The sequence below is a fragment of the Haliotis cracherodii genome, unplaced genomic scaffold (genome assembly GCF_022045235.1).
Source record: "Haliotis cracherodii isolate W230 unplaced genomic scaffold, xgHalCrac1.p SCAF_2, whole genome shotgun sequence".
NCBI classification, from domain to species: domain Eukaryota; kingdom Metazoa; phylum Mollusca; class Gastropoda; order Lepetellida; family Haliotidae; genus Haliotis; species Haliotis cracherodii.
The window spans coordinates 19,795,145-19,815,310 of NW_027266275.1; the positions used below are offsets into that span (position 1 = coordinate 19,795,145).

Below are 20,166 nucleotides of genomic sequence, written 5' to 3' on the forward strand. Positions count from 1 at the left end.
ATTAATGTACCGAGCACATAATTCCTGATTGCGGCCATGAAATTGCGGTCAAATTGAATCAAGTGACAGGATTGGTTGAGTAGCCAAGCCGTATCAGGTTTTGTATCAACAACATTTGTTCGATGAACTGCACATTTCTCCGCACCATTAGCATGTCAGAGTCCTTTGAGTAAGTGAGTATGGTTTTACGCCGCTTTTAGTAATATTCCAGCAATATCACGGCGGGGGACACCAGCAATGGGCTTCACACATTGTACCCATGTCGGGAATCGAACCCGGGTTTACAAAATACATTTAAAAAGGTGGGGTTTGTTTTAAATTGCGCTCCAAAACAATTATATGGGAACGACAGTCCCGATGGGAAGCGTGAGTTAGAATGTCGCAAACCGTAAAATCACTCTTATCTGAAGAGGAGTTTACGACGGGCATACGATAGTTTTATTGTAAGAGTCGTAAAACATGACATGACGTCCGAATCAGACGAGAGGTCGTAACGAAAACAGTTTTTTGTGAAGCGACAACCTGGTCCGAAGTGAAGCATGGATAAGTAAAACTACAGTAAGCTACGGTAATAACGAACTCAAAACGACCACTAATTTTAGTTCGTCATAACCGTAGTTCGTCATAAGTATATAGAGCATGCGACTCTCTCCCCGTACATCGTGTGTCCCTCTCTCGTTCATCATGCGACTTCTTACTCATGGGATTTAATGCACGCAATGTCCGGGATTGCAAGTGCAATTTCTGGGTCATCATGACTTAACATGACTAAGGGAACACCTCCGTAGTCTAGAGGGAGAGCGTTCGGTCCGGGGTCGAGCCCCGGCCGCGTCATACCAAAAGACGTTAAAAGATGGTACTTGTTGTGATCCTGCCTGGCGCTCGGTAGTAAGGCGCTAAAACTAAGGACTGGTCGGCACGGAGTCAGTATACTGTGTATGAGTGGGGTATTCATGTTAAACTGCGGCATGGTATCTCAGTGAGCTGGCACTATAAATCGGCATCAGTCCGGACAGTACAAGCAGTCATACACACACACGTACATGCACGTCGCTATATAAGTGCAATAATCTTGGACGCGACGTTAAACCCCATTTCGCCTCACACATAACATGACAAAGTGTTGATACATGGGATTATCATGCATGATTCTGCAAAATAAACCTCCATGACAATAATATTTTAGATCATTTTTATGGTGCACACGTGTTTTCTTCTGCTGGTAAATGTCATTTTATTATTCAAGCAGTGGCAATATAACCTCTTGCCGGATCTGAACAAGGCAGCTGTCAATTCTGGCTGGTGTATACGGTGTGCTATAATATGTGTATATTTACAACACATGTCATGTCAAGTTCACAGGTCGGGAGATTTTGGCTTGTACATAGGTGTGTCTCTTGTCAGGAGAAATACACTGCACACTGTCTGAACAGTCGAGTTGCTTCAGTGTCATGAACGACATGGATGTGGATTACAGCTTCTACACCGGCAAGTCAAAGGCGTTCTCAGTCGTCGACTATGTCCTTTTCTCTCTCACCTTGGCTGCATCGTTAGGGATCGGACTCGTCTTTGCCATCAAGGACAGAAAAAAAATGGAATCTGAGGAGTACCTCTTAGGTGGTCGCAAGATGTATGCCATCCCTGTAGCTTTGTCGTTGTTGGTGACGTTCATGTCGGCGCTGACGTTGCTCGGGACGCCGGCCGAGATTTACAATTACACGACAATGTACTGGTGGCTATGTGCATCGTTTGTGTTGGCGATACTTATGTCAGGAGTGGTGTTCATCCCGTTCTTCTTCAAACTGGGTGTCACAAGCGTGTTTGAGGTGAGATTCTTTCTCATCTGAATTAAGATATATAAATATCTAATACAAAGGATAAAATAATGTTGGAATTCATGGGAATTGTCTCTTCATGATATCTGTTTTATCCATTCCTGTTGTTTAGTTCATGCCTATTGTTTATTTCATGTTTCCACTTTTTAAATTGATGGTTACACATCGGATGGAGCTTTATGTGAAGTTGACCTAACAGCTGTATCAATGTCGTGCCATTTAACATAGGTAGAGAATAACCCCTATTTTCTTCCAGTATCTTGAGATGAGATTCAACAAAGCGGTCCGCATACTAGGAGTCGTCATGTTTCTCACTCTAACGGTACGTTCACATCGAATTATCAACCGTGTATATATATTATTACTAACAGTATGACAGTTTCTTACGTTTAACGCCGCCGCCAGCAATAATCCGTCTTTTGCACTCTCGTGTTTGGACCAGATACACGCAGTGATCGATAGTATGAACATAGTCCCAGGCCCACTGTTAAAAGTGATTACATGCTGTCAAAACGAAACATTTAATATGAAACGTCAAAGCCAGAACATGACTAGTCTTGATTATCCACTGAAACAGATTCCATTGGCCGTTAAAGGCAAAATAGCCGTGAAAATTAAAAAAATTATATGAATGGATCACTGAAAATCAGGTTTTCGCGAAAAACACTATTTTATTTTGGGACATATTATTTAATTGAGTTGTTATATTGTTTTTGTTTTGGTGGGGTGTTGTTGCTGTTTATTTGTTTGTTTGTTTCAAATTGTATTGTAGTTGTTGAGTGAGAAATTATTGTTGTGCATTTTAAGAATGCTAGCCTCCATCTGGATTTTGCTTTCTCTATTTTTTACAAATCCCAGGCAACACACAGATGATGGAATTGTCTGTTCTTTACTGTAATAATAACTAAAAATATAATTCTTTCTTTTCGTGTGTGATACATATGTATACAATCCAACTCATGTCTTTCTGTCCTTTTCATTTCAGTTGGTATATATGTCCCTTGTGTTGTACGCCCCGTCGCTTGCATTGAATGCAGGTGGGTGAATTGCATGATGTCTTCGACACATAAATCATCACAGCGACAAAGAGAGTAGATTATATCTCAGACTATGATTCGCTCATTCAGGGTCTCTTCTTTATGTGTCCACGGTCACACTGTGCCTACAGTAAAATGATACGGTCTGATGTTCCATATTATTTTCTTGTTGTATATACAGTAATGTTCAGTATACTCAGTCTACTGTTAATTGCTTAAGAACTGGCTTACACTCTTCAAAAAAAGAAACGCACAGGTACATGTAGTATGTAGTTCACTGAACCTGGCTACACAGAAAATCCGGAATATAAATTGGATACTTGTGATTGGAAAATGTTGGTGGCCTGATATTCTATAAACGGTGGGTCAACACGCAGCCATTGACGATTTGCAATGCCTTAAACGGCATTGTTTTCACACTTGTTCAAAAATGTCATGAGGGAAAACAGTAAAGCAAAATGTTAGTGAAAGTTATGGCATTCGTGATGGTGGCTATAAAAAGACAAGCATAAGCCAGTAATTTGTCATTCAATTGTCAATTTGTTCAAGTTCGAAAATGCCGAGACTCAGCGATGCCGATCGGAACGTATCCAAAGAGGGGAATCGCAGTCTTCTGTTGCACGCCACTTCAACGTCCACCACAGCACCATTTGCCGCCTTTGTGACCGATACACACAGTTCATTTCCACTGCTGACCGTTCGAGAACCGGCCTACAAAGAGTGAGTTACCACCCCTGCATCTCCGTCATCGCAATGCCACAGCTACGGAGATTGCAGGATGCATCCCTGGTTTGATAAGGATATTGGACCAGACTGTCAGGTACCATCTTCGCGAGGCTTAAATCCGACCCTGAAGACCAGATGGAAGAGATGTTTATCGTCGTCGAAATGAGCGTTTTGCCCCACATTATGTACGTTAATTCGACAATTTCGGTGGAAGTAGTGTCATTGTGTGGGGGGCCATATCATACACCACGAGATCTTACTTGGTTGTGGTTGAGGGAAAATTGACAGCAAATCGCTACATGAATCAAATTCTTCAACTCACCTTCTTTAATCATTGACCGCCAGAGGGAGCTGTTTCAACAGGACAACGCTCCACTGCACACAGCTCGTGTTACGGTAGACTACCTTCATAATGCCAACATCAACGTCCTGCCCTGGCTGTCGAGATCTCCTGATCTCAAGCCAATCTAACACCTCTGGGATGAACTCTATCGACGTGTACGTCAACGTCAGAACACGCCGCAGACACTCCCACAACTGGCCAACGCGTTACAAGCAGAATGGCGCAGAATTCCGCAGGACAGAATTCGAACACTTAACCAGTCAGTGTCGAGGAGATGCAGAGCCGTGATTGCTACCCGGGGCGTTCACACGAGATACTGAGTTCAGCGCAACCTTGTGGCCTTATGTGAACTGACAATGAACAGTTTTCAATCCATTGTACAACGACAACATGTAACTATCGAGCTCCAAAATTTCATATTTGTATCTATGATATTAAATCAAATATATCGACTTTATTAGGTACAATAAATTTACTAAAACTCTACCTGTGCGGGGTTTTTTTTGAAGAGTGTATTTGTACGAAAATGGATTTAAACGTAAATTGTATTGATCTTAAAAATAGTTAAGTGATGTGATTGGTTCCATATTATTTATTTTGTTCATGTTTATACAGTTATAAGTACTTATTTCCTCTATCCGTTTTTTCTTAATTACTAACGTTGTTTTTATCTGCAACAGTACAAGCATCACTTGATTGGGCAACAGATATTGACATATTAACTTACTTTCTTTTATCTCTCCGAGAGAGAGGCTTATCTCTTATAAAATAATACGCCAAACAAAAGTGGTTCAGTCCATTTACAAAAATATTTCCCAATGTGCATACATTAATTTCTGTTGGCAAAATAGGGTGAAGGCGCAACATCGGGTCTTCCTGAAAAGGGTAAGCATGGCCCGCTCTACCAGGAGAACCCGCCCCTCGCACAATTTGCATAAAATAGCAATGATTCTTGTCTAACTTTAAAACCTTCCTCAGTTCTCGTTGTCCTTGGGAAGAATATTTAGGACAGTTTCTACACCAAGAAAAGTTCATCACATATTTACATATGAGATTTATGTCATACCTTTCATGCTACCACATCTTACAGTGTGCATGTGTCAATGAAGTTTAACATTATTGTATGTTACGGATCGATCGATGCCAGGCAGACCTTTGATAGGACTGCTATACAAAAAATATCTATACAAAAAATATTATATTATTAATTATCAGTCTTGGTATAATCATGGAATGCCAAGAATATCTTGATTGTCAAAAATATGCAACTCATCTTTAGATATCACAATTTGTCCCCAGTATCCCAAACTTGTCGTAATAGGCGAGTAACGGGATCAGGTGGTCAGGCTCGCTGACTTGGTTGATGCATGCCATCGTATCCCAAATGCGCAGATCAAAGCTCATGATGTTAGTCACTGGATTTTCTGGTCCAGACTCAATTATTTACAGACCGACGTCATGTTCATATAGCTGGGATATTGCTGAGTGCGGCGTCAAACAACAAACATCTTCAGATGATCAGTTTATTGAAGGCACGATAATCCTTATAACGTCTGACATTAATCTTAAAGGTATCGTATAACCTTTATCTTGAAGTACATAGTGTACATTTAATAATCATAGAAATATAATGTATGTGCCATATCGAAAGATTATAATATTATTTCGTAGGTGAAGTGAAATAGGGTTTAACGTCGCGTTCAAGATTATTGCACTTATATAGCGACGTGCATGCACGTGTGTGTGTGTGTGTGTGTATGTGGCTGCTTGTACTTGTCCGGACTGATGCCGATTTATAGTGCTAGCCCACTGAGATACCATGCCGCAGTTAAACACGAATACCCCACTCAGACACATTTTACTGACTCCGAGCCGACCAGTCCTTGTTTTAGCCCGTTATTGACGAGCGCCAGACAGGGTAACAACAAGTACCATATTTTAACGTCTTTTGGTATTCCGCTCTCCGGGCGGACGCTCTACCACTAGGCCACGGAGCCGGTCCTATTGAGGAGGTAATAAATACGCAATTACATGTAAATACCTTAAACATTATCTTGTTACAGTGACAGGAATAAACCTTTGGGGTTTATTGGTCTCCGTGGCTCTCATCGCTACAATTTACACAGCTGTGGTGAGTTATTTTCTTGAATACGATACTGTCACTACCAGATAAAAATAATAGTACGTTAAAGGGACTATGTCGGATTAAATAGTTCATTAGTGGAATACACATATTTTTACGTATTAAGTAAACCTCTATACGTTTGGAAAAAAAAATCTTGTGAAATAACGCTTTACGCAGAGTTTTACTGTAGAGTTAGATCATATACATAATAAACAGAATAATTGGCACCTTTTGTCAAATCACAGGTTTTGCTCATCTCGTAATCATAAATATGATCACATTCTAACTCGTAACTCTGTCATTCAAGAAAACAGGAATCCTATCATAATTTGTCTCTTAGCCGTGCAAGGATCCGCTGATCACGGTTTCAAATCTCAGGTTCTCCCGATCCTTGGCATATTGGCACCAAAACTATGCTTGTGTCGAGAGAACTGAAGACGTGAAAGCAGCGCTAACCTAACCCACTCGATGTAGCCTTCTGTACAGAACCTTTTATAATCTGATTCAAGTTGTTCAAAGACCTTTTTTCTGTTCACATCAATTTAAGTATGTATACCACACTAACTGCAAACGATTGCCCTTTTTACAGAGAAAATGTTCTAGTTTCACGCGAGGCACAAATTACGTATACAATGTCTCGCAAAGGACGGACAATTGCCACTAAGCAGTGGCCATGGATATATGCCACTACAAATCCCCCGCTAAAATCAGACTTACGTAAACAATAATGTGAAGGTATACCCACTTTCCTCAAACAGATCCCTCTATTCACATAGTGCATGTTTACATTACTCTCTACTTCGCGTGTGTTATGGCCATAGATGGTTTAAGTGTCATCGAGGACCTAGGCAAGTACTTAACTGTAGTCCCAGCAAAACTGGAATTAGGTCATTCAAACAAACCTTCACGCGGCTGACGTCACTCGCACTAGACCTGTACCTGTTAATCCAGCCACCCTGTGGGGTTGTTACAGCATATATTTGCCGAGGTTCAATGCACATATTGTCGGCATTCGTCAGAGGAAAAAACATAAACTTGGAGATGACGATGTAGTAGATGATGATGGTTATGTTGATCATGATGATCATCATTACACTTATAGAAAACATGTAACACTTGATTTTTTTCTCCCCGACATATAACGACGGGGGCATATGTAGTCGTCAGTATGTCAGTCTGTAATCATATATTTTCCGGAGCATATCTCGAACACCATACAGTCTCGCTTCACGAAACTCCATACACTTTTTGATCACATTGAGCAATGGTGCCTGTTGCTAGTTAGAGATTTTCCAAAGTTGTATGTTGGACAGTTTCCATGGAAACGTTATGAACTTTGAAAAGTCATTTCCGGAGAGTGTATGTCCAAACTAATACAACCTCTCATTTCTCTTAAATTTACTTTCAGGATACTTTCTGCACTTGTAATGCCAGTATTGATGCCTTCGAAATATTTAGAGCTTTTAGAGAATTATTATTGGCTATTTCTGGGCGTTATCCAAAACTTAAAAAGTGTAGGCTTACATGACAACTTCATATTAAGCTTTTGTCAGGTAGTGTATAAATGCCTTTGGATTCAGAGATGTAACTTCTAGTTTTTATTGTTTCTATTTGGAAACATTAACAGAGTAGAACGTCGTAGTGATAATGTATTTGTAGTTAGAAATGATATACGTTAAACTGTATATATTTCTACAATCATATGTGTAGTGGATGGGTATTTATAAACAGGGTTGCCCAGGGTCTCCCCCCTATATCAATATATATCACGCATTGTACAGAATAGTTTAATAAACTTACTTAGCAAAATAGAAGTAGTATTCAAATAAGTGTAATATAGACAAATATATACATGAACACATGCATTCCAAAGTTTTACGGATAAATAATAATGCAGCAATCTTATGTCTAACCAGCATATCACTTGTATTATCACTAATTTATAACTCATGTATCAGAGGCATATTCCAAAACTACCAATTTTAAAAGATAAAACATTTCTGGTTTCTGGTCGTACATTAATATCTTCAGTTCAATTTGTATTTCGATATAAAACAGTTTACGGTCATATATATTGGTTTGGAAGTAACAATTACGTCTCATAATCGTACACTGAGGACACTTAAAGATAATTAAACTTTCGCCATAATGGTGTCCGCATTAACAATATCCTGAGTCGTCTAATCATCTATCATAGCTGTGGCCTTCCAAATCACTGCTCAAATCACTGCACCCCCGGCATATACCGTCGCCGACGATGATGCGACAATATATACCGAGCGACAATGGTGCCGTACCTGAGGTTATAATAGATCTCCTCATAGGTCCTACTCAAATGCGCTCGTGGCCAGTCGGATCCAAGCTGTGCGGAGTTGTGTCCCTTATATATAAGGTTTGATTGTGTGCTACCCACATTCATCTCGCTGAGAAATCTTGATGTTTCAGCTGCATATCCCGTGTTTGTGAGTTTCACAAAGTGACAAAAGTCACCTGCACTTTGGGCATTCGTCTTACATTAAGTTGACACACTGGGAAAATCCGAAATCCTGTATAAAGCGGCTTTAAACAAAACCCTTTCCGTTTGTTTGTTTGTTTGTTTATTTATTTTGGTTCTTTTTTCTCGTTTTTCTGAAAAGCCGCACTTAGCAATATTCCAAGAATGTGACGGAAGTCTGTAAATAAATGAGTCTGGGCGAGACAATCCAGTGTTTGACATCACGAACGTTGATCTACGCAATTAGGATAAGATTACATGCATCAACCAAGTCAGCGACCCTAACGACCCGGTCCTCTAGTCCAAACGAAGACATCTATATTTCTTAGAATAGGTCTTAAAAGGCGACTATGCTTGTCGTAAGAGGCGATTAGCGGGATCGGGTAGTCAGGCTCGCTGACTTGGTTGATATTTGTCATCTTATCCCAGTTTCGTAGATGGAGGCTCATAATTTCAACCACTTAATTGTCTGGTCCAGACTCGATTATTTACAGACCGCCATCATATAGCTGGAATATTGAAAATGCGGCGTAAACAACAAACAAACAATATATTTCCTTTGAATATTCATAACGCTTAGGATACCATGTCTAGGTCAATCATACGATATACGAGAGAAAGACATGGATACCCATGTGATGCTTTCTTGACCTTTATCAATGTGATATTTTCTCTAAACGGTTGATAAATTCCAAGTGTCACCAATATAAGCATTATTTAATTTTTTACGTAAACCATCACCATCATGATAAATACGAGACTTGCAAAATGAATTTTCTATGCTTATCATTATTTGCGGGGCGGTAGAGGTGAGTGAGTGAGTATGGTTTTACGCCGCTTTTATCGGGGCGGTAGGGTAGCCTATTGGTTGAAGCGTTCGCTCGTCACGCCGAAAACCCGGGTTCTATTCCCGACATGGGTACAATGTGTGAAGCCCATTTCTGGTGTTCTCCGCCGTGATATTGTTGGAATATTGCTCAAAGCGGCGTAAACCATATTCACTCACTGACCCACTCATTCACTCTTATTATTTACTTTTGAGTACATGTAAGTTTATTCATAAATATCACTGATCTGTTTTATACAGGGTGGCATGAAGGCCGTGTTGTGGACAGACACATTGCAGGCAGTAGTCATCGCTGCCGGGTTGTTTGCGGTACTTATTCAGGGTTCCATCGTCATGGGCGGCTTCCAGAACGCCTGGGACATCGCCGCCAACAGATCGAGGATTAACTTCCACGAGTAAGACCATTTCTGCGTAACAATATATAGTATTTTTAATATAGTCCTGTTAGGCTTGTATGATGGGATGCGAACAAACATTCATTACCACAGGTTGAAGAAATGGCTAACTCAGCAAGATTCCAGCTTCATGTCGGCGTTCTGTAAATGATCGATGGATAAATAAATAATCTGGACCAGATAATCCAGTGATTGACATCATGAGCATCGATCTACGCAATTGGGATACGATGACAACCAAATCAGCGAGCCTGACCACCCGATCCCTATTAGTCGCCCCTTAGACAAGCATGGGTTGAGGAAGACCTATTCTTACCCGGAATCTTCACGGGCTCAAGGGCATGTCAATTTATATACAGACTGTTCATGTTTAATCAAATAGGATCACAAGGTAATAAGAAAGTCAATATGATGGGGAAATCATTGAGGGCGTCAGTGATTAAGCTGAGTGCGATAGCATTGATGGATTAAGCTGAGTGCGATAGCATTGAAGGATTAAGCTGAGTGCGATAGCATTGAAGCTTTATCATACATGTATATTATATATTTGCCCCTCCGTTCGCTTTCTAGCAAGCATGACTATGAGTGGCATTAAGGGATTGAAACATACAATGTACTCCTCTTTCTTTCAACAACGGAAATGTGACAAAGGCCTACATATCTACATCACAAATTGAGTTCAGTAATCGGTGAGAACACAATGTGCGAAACATACTATTTATTCGATTGCGTTTATTGTTCGGGTATCGGTACTTTCATTACTTTTGTTTTGAGGCTTTTTGTGTTTAAAACATTCGCTGATTTGTGAATAAAATAATGACGCATCGATCATACTTATAATTATTTCAAGTTATCATGGAATGTGAATGTTTCTCGAAAGATGAATTGGTGATTTCGCTACAAATGAGCCCCTACCTGTGACCGACAATAGTGACGAATATATTTGGGATGATCCCCTTCGTTGACGCATGGATTACAAGCGATTGCAAAGCACAGATTAGTTCGTTTGTTCGGGATATTTTCTCCAAATTACATTATCCCGTCGTAGTCTTGAAATAGCACTACACAGATGAAATGGCATGTCACAGACTCTGTGAGATTGATAAAGTGTCAGGCAAAAGGAAGCGCCCACCAATGTCGGTTGATGGTTAAGGATGAGACGAACAAGAAATGGTTATTCGACGGTGATGTAATTGCTGTGTTTTGATCCTTAAGTCTGCAGCGTTTCAGACTGTTTTCAGACTAGCAACGTTCTAGTAACGTTAGTAGTTTTTCGGTCAAATCCAATTTTTAAATGTATACTTCCTTTTGCCTGGTGATTTATGTTATATTATTTGGAAAACTGGTTATTGATTGTAGTCTTTATACCCTACCGACTGTACTGTTTTGTGACCAGTGTAAAACAATTCCTTAAAACGATATTGTTTTGCAATTATTTCTTTTTTGTCACCGAGTGTGTTTTTGAGAAATAACCATAAACAAAATAATAAAAGGTAAATCTTGGCTGCATGTCTCCAGTTTCAGCGTTGATCCCACTACTCGGCATTCAGTATGGACAATCCTCATCGGCGGAGGTTCTTTGTGGCTGAGCAACTATGGCGTCAATCAGGCACAAGTACAAAGGGCCCTCTCCTGTCCGTCCATCAGAAAGGCTCAGATGTGAGCAGATGTTTTGTGTGTTCTGGGTTTTATACCACAAACATATAATATTGGTTTTATTATGGATGTTTGAATTTTGTAAAAAATGAAGATTTTGAAGAACTTTGTATCCTCGATTGTGATCCTTGGTTTACAGACTTTTACACACTGGAATTTCAAAGTGGCGTTGAATCCGGCTAAGAATAATATTAATATGTACCTTAAATTAATGCACATTGTATTTATTAAATGACATATGACAAATGACCTGGTGTCATAACTGATTTTCAGTGATCCATGCGCATACTTTTCATCATATTTCTCTATTTTAACTTTAATGACCAATGGAATGATTGGGCAGATATTAGAGACTTATTATTCTCTGGATGTGACGTTTTGAACATACGGCAAGCCGGTAGTGGGAATGATTAGAATGATCGAATTATAATCAAATAAGGTAAATGAGTACATTGTGATTGAAACAATTTCTATGTTGGATTGTAGTGCTCTTTTCGTGAACCTGATCGGTCTGATCTTCATCGTCAGCATGTGCTGCATGATAGGAATCGTCATGTTTGCCTTCTACGCCGACTGCCATCATCTCCAGTTCAACAACCTCATCACTAGTACAGATCAGGTAGAAATTATTGTCACCAGTATTCTATCTGCATTTCTTGTTTGTTTCATTTTTCCACTATCAAACATGGGTCGACACTTTATTTTGCAAGGCACTTTAGTCGGAATCGTACAATAGAGTTTCTAATGATTCTAGAAATAGTTTTGTCCGTTATTTTTACGATAAAACCACCGATCCATTTCCATAGTCGATATGTGTTCATCAATAATAGAGGATGTGGATGCCAGTCACATCTAATTGATGTTGAATATGACAACAAACACGACAATGTTCAAATATACTTTTTTAATCTTGGTTTTCGAATACGCCGTCTCCAAAACTTGAAATGTGAAACAACAATGAAAAGCAGCAGGTATTTCATTCCGCCGACTAGAAATAGGTAAAATGGTAGAAGAAATATATTTACTATCGCTGTCAAGATATAAATGATTGAAAATACCATAACTGTATGTAAAACCTGATAAAAATGTATCTTAAAAATATCCGCCCCCACTTTATTGTTTTCAGTTGCTTTTTTTATTTACCTATTTGCTTCCTTATTTATCATTTTGAGGAAACCTCAATCAAAATATTTGAAATGGGATCTGTTTACTTTTGTATTTTTGCGACCTATCGACCTGAACATCCGTAAACCAAAAATATAAGGTGTGTCCTTTAGTTGTGATGAATATGCTTCTCTTAATATGTCATAGCCATACAGTAAATGGACCACTGTCTTAAAGACGTCATTAACTCTACAGTAAAATCTACATTGACGGCAGACATAAAATTATGGAGCTGCTGTTGAATTTATTTGAACAGACATTACTTGCAAGTATGTTACATAATCAGGATATTTATAAATAAATCAGTTCATATTATGTGATGTGATATCTCACGGATGGAGGGGTAGCCGAGTGGTTTAAAACTCACTCACTCACTCACTCACTCACTCACTCACTCACTCACTCTTAAATCTCAGCTGTTGCCGCTGTATGTGATGGACATCCTGGGACATCTGCACGGCCTACCCGGAGTGTTTGTCTCGTGTATCATCAGCGGAGGTCTCAGGTACATGGTTCTCTCCCCTTTCATTATGTGACCACGTGTCAGTCTGACGGTAAACGTTCAACTCGTTGTGTTCCTAAGCACTTGTTTTTACGTGACATCTCGTTGCATATCGAGGAATAACTTATGTGGTAAAGGAAACAATTCGTTTTATGTTTGATAATTCAATCAGTTATGTCTGTTTCAGCTCGCTGTCCTCAGGTTTCAATGCAATCAGTGCCGTAATATCCAAAGATTTAATCCAACCATTCTGCTGTAGAAAAATGTCAGACAGAGCTGTAACTATTCTGTGCAAGATCATTGGTAGGTAGCCACCAAAGCAGTGTCTCGTTATTACGGTGGCCCATAAGGGACATGGAGTCTGTTTTTCAATGTTTTGAAATTACACTTACTTTTATCGTAACCTTTTTGCAAATTAACACAATGTAAAAAAACATGTATAAAAACAACCGAAAACATGGCAAAATGTACTTTCAAGTAGCTATTGAATCGCTGAAATGTGAAGCGAAAATGTCAAAAACTAAAATGGAAATGTCCAAAACAAAAACGAAAAGGTCAAAAACTAAAATGAAAATGTCAAAAACAAAAACGAAAATGTCAAAAACAAAAGCGAAAATATCAAAAAATAAAATGAAAATACAGAAAACGATTTACACCGCGGTGGGAATATTATCACCGCGGTGAAAATAGTTTTCTGTATTTTCATTTTAGTTTTTTATGTGTATAAGATGTGGCGATTCCGGGTTACCTCCGGTTTGCATTAAGAGTCGGCTTATGTGAGATATGGGTGGCCTGGCTCTGTGACCTTGCTAATTGCATGTCATCATAACCCTGTCGAAGGCGTGGATCATGTCTCACGCTCACTGTCGCATGTTTGCCAGGCCCAGAATCCACTGTATTCAGCCGTGGTGTATCTGAAACAGTGATGACTGCTGCCATACAGAGTTATTTCTTCCAAATTTTATGCAGCCATAAAATTGAACATTATTCCTGAATTTGAGATACATGTAGATGTAAATGCGAAAATGAAACTTTATAGCAAAAACAGGGATTTCATATCCTCAAATTTGAGCAAATGAATAGTGTATTTGTTGTTATTTCCTGTGCTACAGTGTTTGTAGTTGGAGGTCTGACGGTAGCCCTGGCGTTTGTTGTGTCACAGTTAGGGAGCGTCATGGAGGTACGTAAAGTGCCTACACTTTTCGCGATGTATTTGCCATTGCACCTGCAGATTCCAGAGGGTCCATTTCTGATGTATCTCAGATAACTAAAGTATTTGACACGGACGTAAAATATTCAGAGAAACACAAACAGTGTCCTCACATTTTCGTATTCCACGCAAACCTCGTGGCGGGGCGGTCGTATTATAATGCATTATTCACCAAATTATAGGTCTGGAATTCGTATTGTGGGAGCCGAAAATAAACATTCTGATGTTTTTTATTTTAATTTGCGTCTGGAATTGTTTGAGAGAATTTACTTAACGGTATTTTCAGAGTAACTTTATAACAATATCATGTATTTTAATCATGGCGTTGGGGTTCGATTCTCAACATGGGTACAATGAGAGAAGCCGTTTTTTCCAAAGCCTGCATAACAACCCACTAAATCAGGCCTAATATGCTCTAATATATCAGGGGTTTACTTATAAAGTGTTAAAACGTTAACATCATAATCACTCCCCGAAACAGATCCCCTTGGGTGTAAAAGGGAAAATAGCTAATGTGCCAAATGTATGAATGAATCTCTGAAACTCATTGATGACATTGTAACGTGGCATTGATGACAAGTAAGTAAATGATGTTAATGTGTTGCATACACATCATTCATTATGCTGTATGTATGTTCAGGCTACATACAGCGTGACAAGCGTGCTCAGCGGTCCCATGTTTGGCCTCTTCGTCCTGGGAATGTTCTTTCCCTGGGCAAATTCTTGGGTAAGTATAGTTCTAAATAACAGACAATGTCACTATCGTCTGGATCGATTGGCTGTACATGTACGTACTTATAAGCGTGAGACGTAATTTGCCGTCTTTGAATTTGAATTCTTGCAGGGGGCTCTTGCTGGGGGCCTGACGTCGGTGACATTCATGGTCTGGATCTGTATCGGCGCGTACTTGAACAAAGCGTCCACTGGTGTTTTCTCATCTTTTTCAACTGACGGCTGCAACTGGAACGTCACTACACCGTCGGCTACACTGGCAACCACTACATCACCTTTAAATATCACCCGAGACGATGCTCCATTAGGCTCAAGGCATGTATTGTTATCAGCTATTTTAATCAATTCATCGGATCTCATAATACTCACGGAAAACTGATGACGTAAATTCAGTGCTACACCAAGATAATTATATAAATAAAAGCGACAAAACCGTTGCCATATTCATAAAAAAAAACTGCTAACAGCACTGTCCTTTGTACGATTCCGACTCTATCATAACAATGTGTTCATGAATCACTATCAAAAAGTGATGATATGAGGTGTTCGCGAAAATGTGAGCGTATCCTGCCCCACCGGTCACTGAAATACTGTTTGATGCGGCGTTAAATCCCCGTTTCTTCACTACAATCAGCACAAGGGCACATTCCTTTCTGTCATATCTATGCACAGAGAATACATTATCAGGTGACGATGAAAACTTATGATTATTTTTCAGTGATCCTTTCTACCCGCTGTATGAGTTATCGTACTTAAATTACTCTCCGACCGCAGTGGCGGTGGTTGTAGTCGTTGGTCTTGTCGTCAGCTTCATCACAGGTGATTTTCACTGTTTTCTATTTACTGGTACAGCATCTACATTTAGGTGTGCTAACAAACCGACATATCACGATTACTTGAGGGTGGAGGCCTGGTTTAGGGCGGGGATGTGTGGGTGTAGTCTCGTGATCAACCAGAGACCTTTATAATTGAGAAAAATTATTAATTATATTTTACTTATCACTATATATGTTGAGGTATTTGGGGAATGGGAGAAGGACTTGATCCAAAACATCCTCCAAACATTTAATTTTATTTCTTGATATCCGCTTACAGACAAAAAGAAAAACCTTTTAAGTTTTAAGTTATTTTCGATGACAAACCCGATTCTTTTGTCAAATAATCTGTACACCAAATAATTAGGGTTAGGGTATAGGTGATGTTGCGATAAACCCGTCACCGGAGCATCAGTGTTACACAGTGTGACTATGATTGTTCTGTCCTTACATACCATATCATCATTTACTCGATCGTTTCAAGACCGCCTTCATATAGCTGGAATACTGTTGAGTGCGGCTAAACAACAAACAAACATAAGAAATCTCTGCTTAAGGCAGAGTCGATTGTACGAGTATTCCCATATTAAGAGCGTTTGTTTATGAATCGCTAATTACATTAAACAGTAATGATACCAGATGTTCGCGGAAAGGTGACCTTTCCCAGCCCCACCGGTTGCACCCAACACAAACGCATGCGAAAGTAAGTCAATCGTTCATTTGAAAAAACAAGGGAACGCATGGTAGAAGTCAAAATAGGGATTTGCATCGGGCATATTTTTTGTCATTGATGCGTCAAATTTGGAAATGTCCTCCACATGTCTACCCTAAAACTATTTGAAAGCTTTATTTGAAAGCATTGACTGTTGCAGTCTTGATCAAAGAACTTTTGAGGAAGAGTCGTATGACGCTCTTTGAAATCTCCATAGAAAGATCATGCTCGATTGTACCTCAACAGTTGTACATGTGGACACCAAGAGCTGGAGCTGCTGGAATATTGCTCGACATAAACGGAACGTTGACTGTAAGAAAGTTGAAAGCATCCTATTGTGAAGAGATTTTTGTTACTCCGATTCTTTACCGATGAGATGTGTTTTATCTTACTTATGAACCGAAAAGGGAAACTTAAAACAACATTTATCAACATTTTTATGTTTCACACATACTTTTCATGAACCTAAGGAAACTGGCGTAAAATATATGTTGCCGGGGTACGGTACTTGGAAAAGACATTCTTAAAACATTGTGAATGATCAGTGTCACTGTAGCCTAGTGGTACAGTCACTGGGCTACATATACCAAGGTTGCGTGTTCTATTCTCGGGAATATAAGGAAAACATTTATCAAGTGATTTTTCTTTACATTGTGTTCAAATGCAATACATTTCTAGCCAGATGTTACAATAAAAACAGTTGTGTTAATAAAATAGCCTTGATATTGTAACATTACATAGGAAATGTGCCTTGAATATCATATAAAATCCCTGTTTATGACATTTAACCTGACTGGAGAACAATAGGATGACGTCACTGGAGGTTCACAAGAGTACATCCAAATATAATAGATATGAGGCGGTCTTACTCGTCTCCTCTTGCTCAAGTGGGTAAATTAGCAGAAGAGAATTGGCTATTTGATTATTATTGAACGGTTTTAGATCATCGATATCCACGAAGCTCAAGATAAACTTCTTTGCCAAATTACCTTGTTTTGACTTTGTCAATCCGGGCAGATATTCCGATTCATGTGCATAATGAAATGGTTGGTTTGTTGTTTAACGCCGCACTCAGCAATATTCCAGCTATATGACGGCGGTCTGTAAATAATAGAGTATGGACCAGACAATCCATTGATTGGTATCATGAGCATCGATCCACGCAATTGGGATCGATGACATGCATCAACCAAGTCAGCGAGCCTGACCACCCGATCCCGTAAGTCGCCTTTTACGACAAGCATATTCACCTTTTACGGCAAGCATGGGTTGCTGAAGACCTATTCTACCCCGGATCTTCACGGGTCAAAAATAGACATGTAACTGTATCTATGGACACCACGTTTTGTAAAAGCCCAATGGATCAAGGAATGAAGTTTTGCCTTAAGTGGTGTACAAAGTTGAAAATGTTGAAAATGTGGATTCTATTAGACAGATATGACGACTTGATGTCATTGAAGTAACATCTGCAGCGGTTAGTAGCCTTCCATAAAACCCCATAATTTATTAACGTTAATTTGTGATTACTACGGATTCTTCTCGGACGAATTTGGAACAGTATTTCCCCTCCTGAGCTATATAGGAGATGCTATATAATTCAATCCCTTCAGGAAAAGCCGATCCTGAAACCATGAACCCTCGTCTGATCTGCCCTCTGTTTGACCGGCTCTTCCCTTGTTTGCCGGAGATGATACTTGGTCCTCTCAGATGCGGGGTCAACTATGAATGGGTAAGATTATTTCAGAATTTAGTACTTAAAGGTTTCATTGTATACCACCATAGACTTACTGTAATATGCTTCTATTTTCATATGTAAACATATGTATCTGTTCTTAAAAATATATCTGTTTGATTATATATTTCAGGAACACGACAGTGTCACGAAATATACACTAAATGGTACGGATGGGACTGTGAACATAAACAAGGCAATATCCGAGAGTTATGATGATAACCAGAAACAAGGACATATCCGTGAAAAGGTTGAATCGAAAATCGGACGTGACAATCCTAATTTTATACAATCTGTTCTGTAAATGTCTTCTATTCTCGGACTTCTGTAAGATATATAATTGTCATAATTGTTAAAGGGGGAGTATGCGCCATTATCTGGTGTCCAAATGGCTTTCATAGAATCATATGTGTTGGAGGTTTCTTCGATTCTTAGATCTCTGTAAGAGTGAGTGAGTGAGTTGGGTTTAACGCCGCTCTGAACATTATTCCAGTTATATCACGGCGTGTCAGCTTAATGTGGGAGGAAAGCCCGAAGTGATGCAGGACGTTTACCACTTCGGTGAAACCCACGAGCACGGGTATGGTGCTGACCAACTTAGAAACATAATCGGGGCGAACCGGGATTCGAAACCACAATCATAGGTTTCTGACGTGCCCAAGGGACGCCACTTTGCACAGAGAATCGCGGCGCCTTAGACGACTGGGCCACCCGTGCCCCCTCTCTGTAAGAAATATATATGGAGAGAGAACGCTGTAGCTGTAACTTAGATGTTTTGGGGTTTACCCCAGTCACTGTAACGGCGTTCATGACGGGTTTTCAATTTTTCTAACTTTTACAATGTACCAAAAACATTTAAGTAAAGGGTCGCCGTGAAAATAGTTATAACAGTATTTTGGAACGGGTTAAGTAACCGGGGTTAAAAAAGAAAGCTTCCATATGTCGGCGGGTTGTTTAGGTACTTTTGGGTGGAAGATATCCCGTCTCATCCACTAACAAGTGAGGTGGTCACATAGGGTTTAACGTCACTGTTGAAGATTATTGTATTTATTATTTCTCTTATATTGCGATGTGCGTGCGTGTGTGCGTGGGCTTGTCCTGACTAATGCCGGTTTTATAGTGCTAGCTCTCTGCGATACTATGCGGCAGTTTAACATGGATATCCCCATCAGACACATTTAACGCCTTGGATAATTGTGCTTGTCCGGTGGACGATTCATACACCGGGAGTCCCTCTGCTCTTACCTGTTTAAACCATGGTCAACATTCAGGATCCTATACATGCTGAATCAAACACAAATATCTCCATTCAGAAACGGATTAACTATTAGTCACGATGTTAGTAAATATTTAATTGTTAACATGTTAATTCCACAGATTTCCTCATGATGCATTCATATACTTTTCTGTCTCTATTTTTACCATTCTCTTCCTTGTCATTCGTATAAATAAACATTTTAAAAAGTGGGCCTTAGATTTCATGTACATATTATACATGAGTTGACACCATGATAACTTATCTCTAAACTATCGCCTGGCATTTCCTCATCAAAAAAGCATGGTCTCTGTGTCATGTAATGAATAGCCGTCTGTGATTTTAATAACATGCATTATTCACAGAATGTTCACCGCCATATTGCCTATTACTCCCAGTGAAATTACGGCATTTATTCGAGAATGATTATATTTTAAGCGCTTGCTTTTGAATTTACGTGTCGCACAAATAGAAGACGACACGCTTTAGTCTTCAGTCTGAACCTTTTCTTTCGAATCCCGCTGGAGACCCGTTCTTCGTCACATTGTTCTATCATCAAAGTCAATGAAAAATAGACTTCCTGTGC

At 39.5% G+C, this 20,166-nt stretch overlaps 1 protein-coding gene across 1 annotated transcript; it reads left to right on the forward strand.

The window, feature by feature from the left end:
- The first annotated feature begins 1,451 nt into the window (after positions 1 to 1,451).
- Positions 1,452 to 18,629, forward strand: LOC139469032 (sodium-coupled monocarboxylate transporter 1-like). The gene is made up of 15 exons (XM_071251165.1): positions 1,452 to 1,826; positions 2,092 to 2,157; positions 2,821 to 2,872; positions 6,005 to 6,072; positions 9,648 to 9,802; positions 11,321 to 11,461; positions 11,945 to 12,077; positions 13,039 to 13,127; positions 13,312 to 13,427; positions 14,237 to 14,304; positions 14,975 to 15,061; positions 15,179 to 15,381; positions 15,785 to 15,885; positions 18,204 to 18,322; positions 18,459 to 18,629. The coding sequence occupies exons 1-15, from the start codon at positions 1,452 to 1,454 to the stop codon at positions 18,627 to 18,629; spliced, it is 1,944 nt and encodes a 647-aa protein (XP_071107266.1).
- The last annotated feature ends 1,537 nt before the right edge of the window (positions 18,630 to 20,166 follow it).

Coding starts and splice junctions, on each gene's coding strand:
- LOC139469032 (XM_071251165.1), top strand. CDS start 1,452: ATGAACGACATGGATGTGGATTACAGCTTCTACACCGGCAAGTCAAAG. Junction 9,803..11,320: donor TCGAGGATTAACTTCCACGA/GTAAGACCATTT, acceptor GCATGTCTCCAG/TTTCAGCGTTGATCCCACTA. Junction 14,305..14,974: donor AGTTAGGGAGCGTCATGGAG/GTACGTAAAGTG, acceptor ATGTATGTTCAG/GCTACATACAGCGTGACAAG.